The sequence below is a fragment of the Solea solea genome, chromosome 5, assembly GCF_958295425.1.
Source record: "Solea solea chromosome 5, fSolSol10.1, whole genome shotgun sequence".
In the NCBI taxonomy this organism is placed as follows: Eukaryota; Metazoa; Chordata; class Actinopteri; order Pleuronectiformes; family Soleidae; genus Solea; species Solea solea.
Window position 1 is genome coordinate 16,275,709 of NC_081138.1, and position 19,979 is coordinate 16,295,687.

The 19,979-nt window shown below is 41.5% G+C and overlaps 1 protein-coding gene across 2 annotated transcripts in view; it reads left to right on the plus strand.

Moving 5' to 3' along the window:
- nptnb (neuroplastin b) overlaps positions 1-19,979 on the plus strand; it is a 24,845-nt gene continuing 4,866 nt past the window's right edge. The window contains exons 1-7 of one of the 2 annotated variants that reach the window (XM_058628645.1): positions 1-377; positions 495-639; positions 9,323-9,670; positions 13,940-14,114; positions 15,230-15,324; positions 18,696-18,835; positions 18,934-19,207. In XM_058628645.1, the coding sequence (XP_058484628.1) occupies positions 564-639; positions 9,323-9,670; positions 13,940-14,114; positions 15,230-15,324; positions 18,696-18,835; positions 18,934-19,207 (1,108 nt within the window). In that variant the 5' untranslated portion in view covers positions 1-377; positions 495-563. Of the gene's footprint in view, positions 640-9,322; positions 9,671-13,939; positions 14,115-15,229; positions 15,325-18,695; positions 18,836-18,933; positions 19,208-19,979 lie in introns of both variants that reach the window. The other variant, XM_058628646.1, reaches the window with a different exon arrangement.

Sequence of the window (19,979 nt, forward strand, 5' to 3'; positions counted from 1 at the left end):
GGGCACGCGCAGCTTGTCGTCGCTGCCGTTGGTGTCCTTCCAGCATCGGATCCTTTATTTTTTTTCCCCTGTTGTATTAAAAATAGACCGCTACTGGTCGCAGACTAGTGTTCCGGCTACATCACTTCCCGTGGGGAATCGTTTGTGCGCCACTTTCATTTTAATCACCGAATCCGTGACCGCGAGAGCGCAAATGCGCATCGGTCTGCGCATCTTTGAGTCTTCAGAACTACACTGTGGACAGTCTCCCTGACACCCAAAGACCTGTCCTCCGCGCACCACCAACTAGGCTTCTTCACCGCCTATGGCTGCTGCACATCGGCATCCCTGAGCCGCTGGCCTCGTCCCGGACTCTTCAACACCACTGTCCTCTGAAGGTCTTTGGATCATTAGGGACACGTTTTTTTTTATTTTTTACAAACATTTTCTTTTTTTATATATATATATACATCGTCCTTTAACATCCCGGTGCTATGCTGGGCCCGTCTCTCTAGATCCTGTGATCAATACACGAGCTCTCCTCCTCCCACATTCGTCCGACCGAGACCCTTCTCCCTCTCGTCATGCATCCTTACGCGGTGATGCTAGCGGTGCTCCTTCTGGGGAACTTGATGGTGCCTTTCGTCTCGGCTCAGAACGGTAAGGACGCAGATGTGACCATGGCATGATTGTAAACAACGCGTTAAAGGTAAAAGCGACTTTGACTTGAAAGCGAGGACAGGACGCCCGAAAGAAAAGGCTTTTTTCCAAAGAGGTTCTTGAGAATGACTGCGATAAAAGCCTCTCTCTGCTGTACTGTTCTGTAGTTTCACACTGAATCTCGACAGCAAAGGCCACAAGGAAACCACTGACCGCACGATGCAGCCTCTTAAACTGTAAACTGAGAGAGCAGAAGAAGGCGACTGACATTTTTATTTATTTATTTTTGTTGCTTTTTTTTTTTTCCCTGCATGAATAATTTGATTTATTGCCATAGATGAGTCTGACTGAGCTGTCACTCAGTTGTGTTTGTGCTGTCAACAATTGCTTTGAAACAGACAAATAAGAGTGAGTGGCTGCTGGGAGCAGAAGTGAGGTCTGTACCTTCATGTAATTATAGATTACACACACACACACACACACACACACACACAGTAGTAGCCTTTGGGCAGCTTAAGGCTGTTATAGTGTGCTGTGCCGGTGCTGAGAGTTTAGGGGGGTTGGGTAAGCACAGTGTCAGGCAAGAGCAACCTGTTCTGGACTCTGAAAGAATTATTTTGTCAACAACAAATACAAACTGCAGTCTCAGCTATTTAAAAAAAATAAATGAAAATGTGCAAAATTCTGTTTTTAGCACCCTACTCCCTTATTACTTCACCATAACTGTCCCAAGTTACTTTATACACAATTAACCGCCCTATATCGTCACATTATTATCATTTAGCACAAGTTTGAGCCGCACGCTAGAGGCTTGGCTGTTTGAGAGTTTAATTTAACGCGCAATGTTCATTCATCATATATTATTTGGTTTAAATAAACGTCCAGAATATGCTGTTGGGCGTTCCAGGTCATCCTCCTCAGATACAGCATGTCCGGCTGTTAAATTCTGAATCACATCACCTCGAGGGGCACACAAATCTGCAGTTTTTTTTTAATAAATATTTATTATTTTTTTCAAAATTCAAAAGAACCTCTATAGGTTCCCTGAGCCACACAATGATTTAATATGCAAATGCCATTATCCACTTAAGATTCTTCATGTCAAGGCCCCCGGTGTTGACACATAAATGACACTGACATGATTTAATCTGCGTTCAAAGTAAAGGATAACTCCAATAATTACTCTGCCCACTTCAAACGTTAATACATAAATGTCCATCTCACTTTTAAGTGGCATAATCAGACACCCACTCATCAAATGCATTGTGATGGCATGACGAGAAGGAAATCCTCCCAGCATGTGATTTTCACAAGGCTCGGAAATGAGGAACAAACAAGTTGTATAATTTGTCTGGGGCTATTTCTTTATTTTTGTGTTGAATGCAGATTGAAATACAAGAAATCACAGAATAAACAAGTCTCAACGTGTTATTAAATAAAAAAACAACAACTAAAATATCACAGTAGTTGCATAACATAACAGTGTATTCCCTTCTCTCTTCTTTGTTAATTTATATGTTAAGTGCTTGAAGTGCGTGCACACACTGTGAGGAGGTCGTCTGATCCTGCTCTACCTGATGCGGCCTCGATCGTTTGATTAAATCCAAACAGAGGCATTCCAAACACTTACTGTCTTCTTTGCCACAGAGACACACTGGCACATATACTGTATGTATGACCCAGGTTCAGTCACAGTCAGACTCTTGCTTGTTATTACCAGTAATCATAGATTTGACCACAGCTGTAATAAGCTGCAGTTCACTGTGAGGCTGCTCACATCACATGCATCCAAAAGCCATTTCACGTCTCTCTCATAGCTCAGCTTCAGGGAAATCACGTGTACACAGCCCCTTACCCTAGATTTCCCTGTGATAATGTAACACAGAGTTCAGGGAATAATGTGGAGAGAATAATAATTATAAATGTATGAAATGTAATCACCGTGTCTGGGAAGCAGAGGAAATTCAGCCATTATTTCCTCATATTTGGGGAGCAGCAGCCCCACTATAGATTTCTGCGACAGATATTTGGAGGACTGTAAATAGCACCCATCCTTTGCCGCGTTTCTATTTTTATCACCGAGACACAGCACAGAGAACTGTGGCTTTAAGGTCCTTTTGTGAAAGTGAATCCATTAACTCTTAATGGACAGGCTCCTTGTGCACAGCTGCATTGCCTTCTAAAGCCTCGCTAGGTGGCTGGGAGAACTATTTAAGGTGAGATTTGATGTGATCTTCATGCAAAGGGAAAAAAAAAAAAAGGCTGTTGATGAAGTGTCTGGGGCGGACCTGCAGGACTGCCTCTGTGTCTTACGTAATTTCAAAGTGTGTGTAGCCAGCTCCCGCTGCCAACTCCTCATTTTTTTTCAACCTGTGTGTCAAGACATAAAGATAACCTCTAGACGAGAGAGAGAGACATTCGCTGAGCGTGCTTGTTTTCTTTCACTTAACCCGTTCCAGTACGTTCACAGTTCCTCAAAACGCTAACGTACATGGACAGGATGCAGAGAAAGCCATGCATACTGCAATATGCACACTACCTGCTTTTGAGATAAGCATCAATAGCAGCTATATACAATTAAATCAATACACTCATGTGATGCAACAGCTTGTCCATTATCATGTAACTGTCCAGGCTGCATTCATGAGTCGGGAAAATATGCTGTCGGACTCAAGCCAGCTCTTGCCCTGAGTCATGCTTGTCCACTGTGAAATCTGATATGGACTGCACTGATTAGGAGCAGCATCACTCCACTGGGGTATAAAACACCCTGCAGGCAAAAACCACTGCACAACTGTAAGGTGAGAAACATTTTATTTTTTAATAGGGATTTGTCAAGAGAAGGTTTTTTGCTGAGCACGCATGAACAAACCTACTTCATATTCATACAGTTACACACAGTCACAGCTGGAAGTTCCCAAATTTAGCCGCAGCCCTGTACTACTGGCAGCCCTGTTGGAGCAGATCAAGTAAAGTGTTCTGCACAAGGGCAGCTCAGTAAATAATCACCAAGGTTACTTGCATTTTAACCTGGTCCACTTGTTTTTTAGCAGCCTGGATATTTGAAATTGTGATGTCTCAGATGAAATGTCTTTTTTTACTTGTTGAAGCTGGGCAATAGCATTTTGTTACCCATGCAAAAAGACCAATGGTTGTGGAAGACACTACCATGAAAGTGTGATTTTCTAATTATCCTGGCATCACTTTGATGAAAAATCAGTGCGCCAGGATTATCTTATATCCGTGTTTCTTAGGTTTTATATATCAAATCATTTCAATCCCGCTGCTTTGCCTTCTGAAAGAGACCCAGGGAGTGTGCGCTAGTTGTGATTAGAGGATGGGATTAGAACGTTTCTACCCTGCACAGAGGTCGTTGGGATTTAAATCTTACTAAAACTGTAACCTCTCATCTGTGATATGAATGACAGACCCAAGTAAAATGAAGTAGTACCAGTAAAATACAAATGGTTGGCACAAAATTTGCGTTGCTCTGTAGGAATTTTCTAGAGCTTGAGACTCCCGAATAACATCTATGTCTTCGTCCTAGTAGGTATGTCGATGATGTGAGAGAGGAAGATTCAAAGCATCATTCCAGCTTCTTTCACACAAATTATGCAGCGTACTAAAAAACTAAACAACATCACACCTTCAGTGTCCTCAGCTCTTTTCAAACATGTTGACTAAATTAGTAGAAGCCACTGGCTGCTTATGTTTAGTAAATGTAAATTTATAAATGTATGTTTAACATAAAACACCCACCCCCCCCGCCCACAATTTAAGCACGGTAGTCGTGTAAAATGTAGAGAGAGAGGGGTAAAGACGTGTCCATGAAACTGCTTCCATTAGAAATGCGCATGGTGACACATTCTAAAAATACTGTGGCTGATTGTGACACCTATGTCACACTAACACTGGTGAGTGACTGAGTTATGTCTAATCCAGACTGTTCTCAGGAGTGTGTGGGTGTGTGTGAGGCTGCCTTGAATGGTCTTGAATGACAACTCTCATGACTCGCCTTATTTCCTTTGTGGCACCTGTCATGGCGGGACAAGTTACACCCCGCGTGCTCGTTTCGAGGCGTTGGAAGAAAAGTAGGTCTAGGACAACTGAAAACAACCGAAAACACCGACGCGTTGGCTTTTAGTCAATCCAAACAGTGTCATTCTGTGCTTAATTTGTACACGTTAATACTACAGGGAGGCGACACTCAACACAACACTTCACCTTGGTCTTTATGGGGAAGGCAGAAAGCGCCAGTCCTACACGACATACTTTAAATGATGTTTCAGAAATAATTACATTTTCTGAGCTATTGACATTTGTGCTGGGTTCACAGCACATGTTCGGCTAATAACAAGATGTATTTAAAGAGCCTGGTAAATTTCATCACTTGTGCAAACACACACACACACACACACACAGTCCACTAACTGCTGCTGCCACCTTGTGGTAATAGACACACCACAAATTAGGTCAGTGTTTCCTTAATCCTGGTCCTTTGCGACCAACACACCTGATTCAAATGAATGGGTTGTTACCAGGCGAGCTGACCATTTGACTCAGGTGTGTTGGAGCAGCGAAGCAGAGCAGATTGAGAAGATTGAGAGGCGCCAAATAAGGTAGTCAACTGCAAAGAAGTGTGTTTTGTTTTAAATCATTACCATTGTTAAAACATTGAGCTCTTTGACCTCATTGGGACTAACCTTGTTAAGTAGAGGTCAAATAAACACTATGTCATGCAAGTGACCTGTGAAGATGCACATCTGTCGCCGTACTATGCAGGTACCACAAAGACACTCACAACCTCACACACACACGCACGCAGCCGAGCACATAAGCAATGCAGCAATCCTAGGGGGGTTTCCTACTCTGCTGCTTTCTCTGTCTGTGTCATGCGACTGCGGACAGGGATTCAGGTTGTAGGCAGGAGACTGACTCACTCTCGGGCTGCATGGTGGCGGCGGTGTGTGGCGAGCTGTCAGTCCCCAAGGGAGCTCTTTTCTCTACCTACATCAGAGGAGTATGTAGGCTGTAATGACTGTGACTTCCCATGCAGCCTAAGACCGAGCCTGTCACAGATAACTACAGGTTATTTTGCGATACTGTTGTGCACAAGGGGCTAAAATATTGTGAGTCAAGAGTGAAGTGTTAATTTTGTGTCGATTCATTTCTGTTAAACCAACATTTCCTTGGCCAGCTGAAACAGAGATAAACACCATGTCTCGTTTTGCAGTGAAGCTCCCAACAATCCTGTGATGCTCTTTTTTCAAACGTTGCACCCAGCAACCCCAACCCACCATTATCGGCTTAGTTAATATTTTAGTTTATGTTCCGTTGTGTTGGTACAAGCATTATATCGGCCTCAGAACGTTACAATGCACAACAACCAGCAGTTAGTGAGAAGAGTTTGTGTGTAGCACAACATTCAGAACATTTGTTCTGCAGGCAGTATCTATTAAGTGCTTTATGCAGATAAACAAATGCACCACTGGCGATATTATGTTGCACGTTTTGCCATGAAGGAGTAAGCAACCCCTGTTTCAGATACAGCCTGAAAGACTACAGGAGGGGAACTGATACTGAAAGACAGAAGATAAATAGAGCTATGTAAATTCTGCAGGTGCTGCACGACATTCAGTTCACCAAAAAAAAACCTAAAGTATAACTTGTCTTCAGCTAATGATGTTGTAACCTGCTGTAAATGTCGACAACCCGACTAATTATTGTTAGACTTGGTGTTTTTTGTTTTGTGTTGACAACTATACTGTTGCTGCACATATTGATGCATATCTACTTTAAATTCATCCAGTGCCTTGAAGTCACTTCAAGTTTAACCTCTGTTGTCCATACTGTGTACTTTGACCCTTTAACACCTAAGCCTCAAAATGTCCATCTAGACTTTTTTGTTGCTTATTTTAACTATAAAAGGGCCAAAAAATATTGTGTCAGTAAGTGCTTATGGCCATTTCTCCAGAATAACTTTCAATATCTGCCAATTATTTACAATTTACTGCATGTTAAAATGGTGTATTAACAGTTTAAAATGAAGTTTTTTTTATGTAGAAAACCCGTAGTTGTACACGTACACTAAATTTTTTAAAATAACATTTGTAGTTTTTGACTCAATGTTCAAAAACAGGCCAAAAAATGGAAACTATGTACAGTGGAGCTGCAACTAACGATTATTTTCATAATCGATTAATCTGTCGATTATTTTCTCGATTAATCGATTAATCGTTTGGTGTTGAGAATATCAGAAATCCTTAAAAAATGTTGATCGGTGTTCGTCAAACCTGGAAATGATGATCTTCTCAAATGTCTTGTTTTGTCCACAAACCAAAATGATTGACTTTTAATGATTTCGTTGTTGATCTAGAGCAAAGACATTAAGAAAATATTCACATTTAAGAAGCTTAAACAATCGGAAATCTTGTTTTAATCATGTAAAACGCTTCAAACCGATTATACGATTATCAAAATAGCTGTCGATTAATTTAGTAATCGATTGATTCATCGTTTAATCGTTTCAGCTCTAATGTACAGGTGTTTTACCATAATAACAACATACTGGTTGTTACAGCTTTTTAGAAACTGTTGGAATCTTTCCGATAGCACAAACCGTTGCGTAACTACACTAATGCAAAGTGCGCTAGATATGTTCTCATAACATACATGGTCAGCACAGCCGTCTTCCTGCTTATTTTTATAAAGAGGATCTTAGTTCATTTCTTTGACATAATCACCAAGTGGTTGTGATCCGTCCACAGCCTAGAGCTTCCTGTTTTGTCACTTCTCGTCTCCCAGCACACATCTGAAATGAAAGGGCACTGGCTAGTGGCTACTGTGTATTCTCAGTGTATTTCTTCTACGCCTCCCAGCGCCTGAATGTGAATTAAGTCGTCTGCTCCTTTTTCTGATTTGATTAGCCATCGCCTTTGAGGACTTTAATCACTTTCTTAACTGAAAGTACTGTCATTATGGGTTTTAAGGCATAAAAGACGATGCTTTAGATAGATAGATGATAGATAGATACTTTATTCATCTCACAGAGAAATTCACATTCACTTTATCGATGTGTCCTCAGCCAGTTGACTGTCCGACCCATAATAAGACTAGATAATATACTACTATACTAATACTATTATATTCTGTCAAATTGAAAAATTGCTTTAAAAGTGTAGCCAGATATACTTGGATTCACTCTTTGGGATTATGTGGTGAGCTTGATGGGCCCAGAAAAGAAATAAACGCTAATTACCCAGCGCCTCTCTGGGCACTGTGCATAGAAACATACACTGTATGCATCCCATATCCGCCGGCACATCTTTGAACAGTAGTTCTCTTTATAATCCCGCTCTTCCCATCTTGTATTTCATACTTATTTGACTGTGAGTCACGAGCTGGTGTTGGGCAACAGACTTGTTACCATGACACTACTTGGAATCCGTGTATTGTTAAGTATGTGAAATATTCTGGCTGTACTTGGAAAGCCTGTTTGAACCCAGTACAAAGAGAACTGTGTTGCAATGAAAATAATCCATGAAAATAGTATTTCTTCATTCTTAGTGATGAGCTGAATATTGCAGTTGCCTATGCTCTTTCCTTAGGCCTATTCTGTTCATGTGCTTATGATACATCACTTTGAGCAGGGAAGACGGATCTGGGAGGGGCTGTAAGCTTTTGCATTGAGACAAGAGACACTCAAGAGAACACAGGCTCTTTGTTCCAATTTCCTCCTCAATTCAGGGCAGAGTTTAGCCAGTGGTTTCTTTTTTTTTTTTTCCTTTCTCTTTTTTTAAATAATCTTAGCACATGTTGTATACAGCTGACAGGCCTCAGGGCCGGCAGGGAATCCTGTCTGTGGTCCAGGTGATTTGTCATTAGATGGGGTTCATTAAGGCTGGCAGTGTATTGTTAGGCTAACCACTGGTGTGGAACGGGGTCACGAATCAGGCACACACATATCGCGGTTGTGGGGATAATGCATTTCATTATGAATTCCCCTACATTTGCTCCTCCACATGGCAGTAAGGTGTGTTTTAAAAAAAAATGATGTTTTGGTTGCCTGTATGAATAGATGTTTGCTTGAAAAAGCACATATCAAGTGTGTGATTGGCTGGACTGCCCTACTCCACTTTGACCGTATGTGAATTTGAAGCTTACACATAAGTAAGACCTCATTTCTGGTGTAACTAACAAGAGCTGTGTGTAAACAGAGATTAGGGTAAGTCAAGGTTTAAAACAAAGCTTAATTAATTTATAGATAATGTGGGAAAGGGTGGAGCGATTGTACATGCTCACTGGTACTAAAAGAATGCTGCAATGAAAGACACTCCTGTTAGACTTTTATATGACTATATGTGAAGGAGAAAGACACGACTTTGCATGATCTGCTGCTGTGGACTTTGGACTGGGTGACTATGACTTGGCCTTAGTGGGACAGGAAACCACAATGCTGACCAGACTGCATTTAGGCTATCATTAACCTTTTACTATTGCACCTATCAATGGTTTGAAGGTTTTTTCTTTTGCCTTTTAATCATCCTCTCATTTGGTTGTGTGTATTCTGATTCTATTTATTTCTTTTTTTCTTCATTCCTTAACCTTTTCACATCTTCCTGCTGCTCTAACCCTCTCTTACCCTTTCCTTCCCTGCCATCTTGATACGCTTTTCCCTCTCCAGCTGGGTTTGTGAAGTCGCCCATGTCTGAGACTAAGCTTACGGGGGACACCTTTGAGCTGTACTGCGACGTGGTCGGTAACCCCACTCCAGAGATCCAGTGGTGGTATGCAGAGATCAACCGAGCCGACTCCTTCAAGCAGCTGTGGGATGGAGCCCGCAAGCGCCGGGTATCCATCAACACAGCCTATGGCACCAATGGGGTCAGTGTGCTCGGCATCACGCGCCTCACACTGGAGGACTCTGGGACCTATGAATGCCGGGCCAGCAACGACCCCAGGCGCAATGACCTGCGACAAAACCCTGCCATCACCTGGATCCGCGCCCAGGCCACCATTTCGGTGCTACAGAGTGAGTGGTCTATGTCCCGTAGTACCTGGTGGTGAACGCCCGACCAACCCCCTGTCCCAACCACTCCAACCCATAAAACCTGTCAAGAGCCCACCCTCCCCACAGCGGTCACTGGCCAAGCTAAAATAAAACAAAAATAATACAAAACTATAAATCAGTTTTTACATTTTTTTTTTTTAGTTTTAAAAACTGGATCAACAACAATTGAGCATCTAAATTCCTTTTGCCAGTGGTCGCCTTTTTTTCCTTTTATTTTCATCAACACAAAGTTTTGTTTATTCATTTGGTCTGGACAATATATCTGTTTTCCCCCTCTGAACTAAGTCCACTCCCATCCTCTTCCCAAAAATCCCTTGAGCATCTTGTTGTAAATGACCACAAACCCAGGAGCTTTACTCAGTCTCTATCTACATTTCCTTTTGTCCTCCCACACAAAACCTTTGTTCTGACTGTCTCATGTGTCCCTTTATGATATTCAGATCATTATCTGTTTCTCTGTATTCTGATTTCACCCATTTCCTATTCCTGGATTTATTTGTGACACTTATTCCCCTATTATGTTGTGCATTGCGTCGATTGTTTTATTTACTTCAAAGCCCTGCCTGCTAAATGCAGCGGAAACCTAGTGGCGCTTTGAAGTAATGATGCTTTTGATTTTTGGCTTTTCCCACTCTGGGCACATTGTAAATGGGACTGTAAGAAGACACAAGGAGGGATCCCAAAAGGCATAAAGGAGTCATTCCTGCCGTCAACTCCTTCTCGATAAAAGCAAAAAAAAACATTGTCTGCTTTCAAATTTGTGGGTGGTAATCCAATAGAGGATGAGACCACACAAGGGCCACGACTGTCTCATTTCTGTTTGGACGAGACAAGAGATTTCACCTCTACATAACAGTCTTTCTGGACTTTTCTGTGCAATGTTTAACCTTGTGCCTTCTCAGCCATTAAGCGTGTGACTATGATTCAGTAATGACATTATATCCTTTAACTCTCTGCTCTATGCACAACGACATTCAACCAAAGTGAATTTCAACTGGACCCTTCTAATCTGTGCACGCTTCAGTGCTCTGCCCACTGGAGCACAGGGAGATGTGGAATGTTGTTAGTCGTAGTGAAGCTCTCTGAGAAGCTCAGAGGAGTCGGATCATTGCTGGCTCTGACAGAGTATGACTCCTGGTGAGAACTATTCAATTAGGTGTAGGGTTGAAGCAATTTCAACGTCTATAAGAAGTGCAAACGACGGGAGCTGTTTACCACATATATTCTGTCATTACTGAGGTAAAATGTTCTTTGTGTATACATGTGGTATCCAAAGTATTACATGTATATAAAGGCTATACATAATATCCCATTGATAACGATGTATAGTTTGTAGCTGGATGCAGAAGTCTCTTTGTCTTGTTTTGGCCTCCTAGTTTTCTTTATTTAGTGTATGGATGTGACTCTCCCTCTTGATCCACTCTAGAATCCCTCTAGATACATAAATAAGCACAATTGTGGTTCCTGTTACAAAGCTATTTGTTTTCTATTCAATTTTGGCATTTGCATATATTTAGCAAATGCAATTTTAATGTTGAAATTGAAAACCTGAAAATAAAACATGCATGCATGCATGAACAAAATCTACGTAGGAACATCTTTTTAACATGTATTTAAAATGATGCTGTTCCCAAATGGATCTTCTGAGTATGAAACATGAAACATGAAGTACACATTGGTATTCAGGTAAAATGGATTCAGACACGTGCTACAATGCTTAAAAGTGAAGCTACAGCCAGCAGCTGGTTAGTTTATCCTAGCATTCATTTTGGAAACAGTGGGGAAACGGCTAGTTTAAAGTTAAAAGTAACGTGGATATAAAACTAAAAAAGTAGCAGCTTGTGATTTTAGTAGGGGTTATGTTGCCTTCTTTTGCCTTGTTTCCAGTCTTTCTGCTAGGTTACATTCCCAGGCTATTAGCCTGGCTGTAGCTTCTATTCTGTTCTCTATGTTCATTTTAATTTAATACAACAAAGCACTACTTCTTTTTTTCTTTTTTTTTTTTTTACAAAGAACAGCAACTGTCATCAGCTTCAATTAGCGCTAGCAAGTTTCCATGACGGTATAAAATACTCTGCTGACATGTCTCTATCCATTTCCCTATCGTTGCTGATTGCTACATCAAAACATGGTTAATTGATCCAAAGGTAAGAACTTTTGTACACAATGTCAAAATAAGAGTTTTGAGATTCTGTGACAGACAGCTGATGTGTTGCACGTGAGTCACTGCGGTGTCCACTCTGCCCTCAGCCTAATGACAGTATAAATAAGTAGTAAGTGAAGTCTCTTGGTGACCTTCCTTTAAACCATCAATTGATGACCAACCCGTAAAAATTGATGCTTTAGCCGCTCGCTCTCTCACCCTCTCTCTTGTTTCCCACCCTCTTGTGGCTCATTGTCTACTCCTGCCACCATTATGTCTGTCCACTAGACCGGTTGTGAAATTGGCACGGTCAGTCATAATGAAAGAAAATAACCTTGAGTTACATTAGCAGATTGCAAGGTACACCTGTGTGGAATAAAGAGCATGTCCACGTTTAGTATGAGAGCTGCGGACACGCCGTCTTCTTGACGATCCACAACTGACCCTTTACATAATATTTCTTACTTGTCTGAACTGTAACTCCAACAATACATGAACAAAATACTGTAAGTTGATTATGGAGCAGGATCGGTTTGAGGAACCTTAATTTTCCACCAGCTTTAGAGTCTTTATAGTGACGTAAATGTCAAATCTACTTTAGCCACATTCCAAGGGGTCAGTGTTTCATACCCTTTAACTTACTGCATAGATCTAGGTGGATTTTGAGTACACACTAATTGTACTTGTAAGTAAACATGTTTGTAAGACTCTGTTGTTATATTGGTATGTTAAACTCTCACTGTTCTGCTGTTTGTTTTATTGCAACATGGCAAATATACTGAAAACTGCATATATTTGTTAAGAACAAACGGTTCAAACCATGTAGCTCACCCACACACTCAAAAGGCCAACTGTTTTCTCTATTTTCCAGCAGTTTCTGGCACCTCCCTCTTGAGTTATTTTTTCTCCTCTAATGTAATGTGATACAAATTCACGATTGGAGACCTGCCTTACCATTTACAGTGACACAATGTTACATGTAAATGTTGTTCAGTGAATTTCTATGCCTCAGCTATCTGAGCATATGCAGTACAAGAGGAAATCATTTGTACTGATAATAGATTCATTTAAAAAAAAAAAAAAACATCTTTCATATATCATATTTGTCAGTTGACACTCTTTTGTTTTCTATTATGGTTTTACCATTATTCAGCTGTTACCACATTTTTAAGTTGCCACAAGGTGTCCTACAAACAACCTTCAGGTTAAGTTGCCTGTGGACAACCGTGCCTTGTTAGCTAAATGTTAATTTATGTACCTCATGTTGTGTTTGTACGCATGTCTCACAGATACTATTAATAGTGCATGTGGTTCTGCTTCATGGGGGGAGAGAGTGATGCAAGGGGGGAGGGGAGGGGAGAGAGAGAGAGATTCCCCGTAGCTATTGCACAGTTATTGTACAGACTCGCAGAAAAAAAAACGCCATGAATGCTGATAGAAGTCCTCCTTTCCCCTCTCCTCCTTTTTGCCTTACCAGTGGCCTTGCGGCATCAGTCAGTAGTAGAATTATGATGCCTCTCCTCTCTGCTCCGCCCCTTGGGGCTCCAGCGTTGCCATGGTTGGCCCATCCTAGAGGAGGAGGAGAAGGGGGGGAGGGGCACGGCAGAGGAGGCTTCCTGCTCACTGCTCAAGGCAGAGCAAAGGGCGCCTCACCCTCAGATAACCCTAAAATTGTTTCGTAACCAGTGTGTTTAGCGAGTAAGAGGGTGAAGAACCTGATGTAGGCTTTTAGCAGTAATATTAATGTAAAAAGTAGGTGGTATATTTAACATTTCTGGATGCGTAAACAGCAGAGATGTGCTCTGTAGACTCCTAAATCGAGCTTTCACATGCTCAATTTCAATCAAAAAATGTGGTATTATAATATTTGACAAGGTCTTCCAGGCATTTCATATATTTATTATGTCTTTTGTTTATTTTATTTGATTTTATTTGTGCACTTTTTGATCTTCACCTCACAGACAACCATCCTACACAGATTACATAAAAACAACATACAGCCTTCAGTTACTACAGCAGGGGAGGAAGCGTTACAACTGCACTGAGCCCCAGTTCTGTGATAAGGTTTGACTGTTTCTGTCTTACAGAACCAAAGATCAATGCCTCCGATGAGATCATCCTGTCGGCAGCCTCCCCAAACAAACCAGTTACCCTGCTCTGTAACCTCACCACTGCCAACACTCCTCACAAGGAAAGCTTCTGGATGAAGAAAGGGCAGGAGATCCCCAATACACGAACAGAGCATGGGAACATAGCATACAGGTAACAGACATAGTTTGGGGAAGGGAGAAGTGATTGGCTCCATGTTTAAAATGGGATGGTTTTATTTATATTTAGATTTTAAGAAAGAGCAACTGTTGGTTGGGCTGATTTTCCTGCTGGAACGCGCTTGTAAATGGGTCAGACTGCAGAGTTTCAGACGTTTGCGGCGCTATAATAAGATTTTGTGCGCATGTCCCAGACGCAGGAGAGATAACATTAAAAGCTTGGTTGTTTGTATAATCGGCTTCCTGCGGTTACTGTGACTATTCATAAACCCATATTTTAATACATTGTTGTGTTATCACTCCCTGTGTGTGTGCGTGGGTTCTCTCCGGCTTCCTCCCACAGTCCGAAAACATGCAATATGAGGATTAGGTAAATTAGACACTAAATTGACTGTGTGAGGTGTGAGAGTGAGAGTTAGAGTGGGTGGTTGTTTGTCTATGTATGTGACCCTGTGATGGACTGGGAACTGTCCAGGATGTTCCCCCGCCTATCGCCCTATGTCAGCTGAGATTGGTGCAGCATCCCCCGCAACCCTCATGTGGAGGATAAAGCGGTAGAAGATGGATGGATGGATGGATGGATGGATGGATGGATGATAGCACATCAATTGCAAATATTTATAGTAGCTTGAATTTCACAGTGTTTTGTCAATTGCTACAGAATATTATTTTGCACATTGCATGACAACACAGTATGTTGCTTGGTTTACTAGCAGGTCACCACGAATACTATTGACATTGAAACTAACTCTGAAATTCAGTAACTAGTTGTTAGATACCACTGTCACACAGTGTGTCCACTGCACGACTTACCACAGACTCTCCCTAGCCACAAGATACGACTAATTGGTCACTTTCTTGTCACATTACATGAGTGATAAAACGTCTGTGGTGCCTTTCCTGCAGAATCCAGAGGTTCTTTTGCAGAATATAATATATGTATTATTATTATTATTATTACAACAACATAATGGCAACAACTTGTCTTCCACGGTCCAGTAGTGAGTCGGACTGAAATCTGTTGACTTTATCAATCTGATAACTTGCAATGTAACGTGACTTCTAAGCTGAAATATTGGAATAAGTTGGTGTGTGTTGTATTTCTTGCAGAATCAATAAACCACGGGCAGATGATTCAGGGGAATACATGTGTGTTTACACATTTGTCACGGCGCCAAATGCAAACGCCACAATCGAAGTAAAAGGTAAGATCTCCCAGGAGCTGAGACTGTAACGTAAACGACTCAAATATCGCTCAAGGCGACGATTTCTTCCATGATGTGATTTTGAAAACGCCATGGCTTCTGTTTTAGCACGCCACATGATGGTGTGAGAATGAAGTCTGTGGTTTTCTGCTGTGAGATGGGAGAGATAGAGGTGTCCCAGAAAAGTTAACCACCTCAAGCTGTGTGAAGAGTGATGTTGACAAAGATGTTTGAACTCATCTAGTGCTGTGGTGATGACAGGGAGCAATCCTGAGGCTGTTATCACTCTGAACTTTCACTGAGATGACAGTCAAGCAAAAGGGCACTGCTTACAGTATGTCCGTCAAAACTCAAACACTAGTATCAAAATCAAATCAAAGTAGCAACATGCTTTTAAAAAAAACAAACTAAATTAAACTAGTAGAAATTGCTCTTTTAAAATCTCACCGAGCTAATAGTTAAACTGGAGACAGTTAACTGCAGTCTGTGTAATAGAGAGCTAACAGAATAACTACTGTGTTGATTTCATTTAAGCCGACAGCGAAGCCACCAACTTGAATAAGGAATCGTCCCAGAGAAAGGGCAAGTGAATCCCTGTTGAGGAGAGGCTTGGCTGTGTTAAGTGATTAAGCCAATTTGCTGTGGCATGGCTATGGTGCATACTGAGCATGTCCTGCCTCATACTCTTGCGGCTGTCTTAAAGCACTGCCTGATTGCCTAACATGGGTGATGACCGTGTGTGTTCTGCTTTTACTGGGCTGTGAGATGACAGCACAAACTGAAGTCTCCTAGCCATGACTGGACTGTGATTGTTGAGCCTTGTTAACTGTCCCCTGGAGGAAAATGTCAGTGTCTTGGCTAAGCTGATTATGCACAATTCTGTCCTATAAATAGCAAGTTATTCTGCATTATGGGTGGGAATCACGGGGTACCTCACGATACCATATGCGATACATGGTCCACGATACCTTTTATGTAACATCACCATACAATGATGCTGTGATCATCAATATATTGCAAGACTATCCTAGGGATACACCACGATATCCGTCTAACTGAAGAAAACAAAGTGCAGGATTTCTCTATTTATTCACAACATAGAGAACAAAGTGCATAAAGTCTTATGTATTGAACGTGTATTAACGTAGCTTTCTCCACCATTATCCAGCCGTAAACTCATTCCTCATTCATTTGAGCAGCGCCGCCGTGAGGACACATCAGGTAGTGAGACTGTTTACTTAGGGACGCCTCAATTTATTAATTAAAATGGTGATATTTGCCCTGGCGTGTCGATTATCGCATTGCACGAGGAAGGACGACGATATATCACCAAATCGGTATTTTAACCCACCCCTATTCTGCATCTAAAATCATCCAAGTAACAGAACAGTGTGGCGTTAAAGAGTAGGGAACCACTGCAACATCTAAATAAAGCATGTATTGCAGCTCTTAAAGGCTTTTGTGATTTTCTTGAGGTGTTGGGAGGTCTTTTAATGACCCAGGTAGCGAGACCACTGTTATGCTAGCCAGCTTTGCAACGTGCCTCTGGCAGCAGTTCACTGAGATCCCTCGCCTACAGTGTCCTTGGCACACTCATCCTTGCAGGACTCAGCTCAGAGGCAACAGATGGAGGGTTCTGTGATGTTGTAGGATTAAAGCTCTGAATCCTATCCCAGCCATCTCAGTGGCAGGAATGGAATTTATTGTCTGTCGTATTAAGCTCGCCACAGATACATATTTGGTCCATGGCTTTGTAAAATTTGCAAATTGTTCAAAAACCCTTCTTGATGAAAACGCTTAAACACGCATTCGAATCATTTCACGTAGCTATTAGACTAGACACAAACTCTCAAAGTCACAACATGTAGCTATAAAATGTGAAAAGCAGCGAATGAAGGATTAGATTTTTACAGCTAAAGTCACCTTACTCTCGCCCCCCCCCTGCTTTGACCTTGCTTCTCCTGGCACATCGCATTTATATTTCACCCAACCGCTGTCTAGCGCACACAAATTAATAATCATAGTCATCAGTCTGGAGTGTAAAATAGTGGCTTCTGCCTGCGTTAAACCCAGTCTGAGGGCTGTCACTCACTGACATAATACAGTTAGGATAAGGCTCAAATGAGCTTGGCCACTCCCCTTCTCAGGGAGCATGTGTGCACCATAATTAGAATGGAGTAACGTCACCAAAGAGCTCAGACTTCTCCTGCTCTATTATCCATGCGCAGCTGAAAAATGCTCACTTAACTCCTTTCTCTTATCCCGCTTAATTGCATGGGAGAAATGATTGTAATTTTCAGGATTAGTAAAAAAAAAACACGTAATGTTATGTCCGTGATGCTCTGCGTAGTTAAACGGCGTCCGTGTCTCATCGCTGAGAAGGACTGGTTGACTTGGCATGTGTTGCAGTGCTTTATAATACCAGAACTGATTTGATTCTTAACCTTTCTGCTGCATTTTCATTATCAGTTCAGTCATTAACAAAAGCCACTTTCCACACCAATTTCCTTTGGTTTGAAATCTCTTTGGAGGAATTGACTGTGGAATTATGGAATTTGAATGGGAACATCTGGAGGCTCTTGAGTCATACTGATCCCCTTCTCTTCCATGACCTCATTATGATTTGGAGAAAACTGAAGGGCTTCTACCTATCCTAGAATTATATCCCTCATTATAAAGGTTGGATGGATAACTAGGAGAAAACCACAACGTGTCTGTGTTTTACTAACGTCAGAACAAGGTCATGTTGTAAGGACTCAGCGGCATCACATGTGGCACTTAGAGCACACCATTGTCAAAGATTAATCAAAGCGGTAGCTGTTAAAAATGAACAAAATAATACACGTTATAACAACTGAACTACGTTAGAAAGGACGATTGTAGACCAGGCAGAGTACAAAGTGAAAAACTCCATCATAGAGGAATAAAGAATAAAAAAAAACTAACCATATGGAGTCAACGTGGAAAAGAAAACTGAAAGGAAACACAAATTCAGCCGCCTCTGTGAAGTGCTTTGTAACACTTACACTCAGGCATGACTCAATGTAGACGATGAAATGCTTTATATATGATTTGTAAACATGTCTGAATAGAGTCCACTAAGCTTCCCCCTTCACGGCAACAGCTTGAAGGCATGACACTAAGCTGCTTCAGTGCATCCACCCTGCCACGGAGACTCTTAATTACACTCCACTCTCTTACATAGACATCTGAATAACACCAATTATTACCATAGCCAGAACAGCCAATCATGCCTCCCTTATTCATGCCATCTGGTAGGAGTTTAAACACTTCTTTTGAAAGGTTCACCTCTGCCAACCCAGCTAATTATCAATATTATTTATTTATTTATTTATTGAACCTTTTTCCAGCGAAACCCGACATCACCGGCCACAAGAGGAGTGAAAATAAAAACGAGGGGGAAAATGCCACGATGTACTGCAAGTCTGTTGGTTACCCACATCCCACCTGGACGTGGACATGGCGTAAAGTGGATGGCACTTCCTTCACGGTACATATAAGTCAGATATTTATTTGTTTTATAATGTGACACCCACACACACACACACACACAATTTCCACTCAATTAACATGGCCATTGTGTTCCAGGAACTTGACAACTCCACCGGACGCTTCTTCATCACTAGCAGAGAAAACTACACAGAGCTCAACATACTCGACCTGGATATAAACAAGGATCCCGGCGTATATGAATGCAATGCCACCAACATGATTGGAAACACTGCCGAGACCACCATACTACGCGTACGCAGCCATCTCGCACCACTTTGGCCTTTCCTGGGCGTGCTCGCGGAGATCATCATCCTTGTGGTCATCATCGTCGTGTACGAGAAACGCAAGAGGCCAGATGACATCATTGACGGTAAGGGAAAGTATCCGTTACCGTGTCCGCAGACACTAAATAATAAACTGTGAAAGTAGATATCCACATTATTTTTGGTCAACTCGATATTTGAAACCATGAACACCGTCTTTTTTTTGTTTGGTGTCTGGTCTTTGATATAAAAACACCGCAATGTTAAAAATATACGTGATCCTTCCCCCGAGCCACTCTTTCCAAACACTTGGCTGTTTCTGAACTACTATTAATGGCGATGGTAACACCACATCTGTCTCTCTGCTGGCAGCGGAGTAACTTTTCACAAATGGGGGGTTATTGTCCTGTAACGATAAATCACGTCAGTCCCGATATATAACTTAATTGGTTACTTTTCTTTCCCTCTTCCTTCTTTCCAAATGGCAACATAATCTAAATGGGTGGTAAGTGAGAGATCCTGCATGGTTTCAGAGATTCTTATTCCTTTTTCTGTTGATTTGTATGTTTTTACGAGACGACAGTCCATCCAAAAACATTACGACCTTCGCTCACATATGGAACATGGAAGATTTTAGGATTTAGGTTTGCATTGTCATCAGATCTTTTCGTGGATGCTTGATTCATCGGCTCCTTAAAATCTTTTGATATAAAGGTCTGGTTTATAACAAGTCTATCATCGTGTATAATCCATTTAAAATAAAAAATTATTAGTTTTTTTGTCACCATAGAATAAGCCTTTTATACAATAAGTACTTCAGGCAAGGGCCTTGCTTTATGGTGGCCGCCATCTTGCGGCACCGTTTTTGCAGCAGTCTGA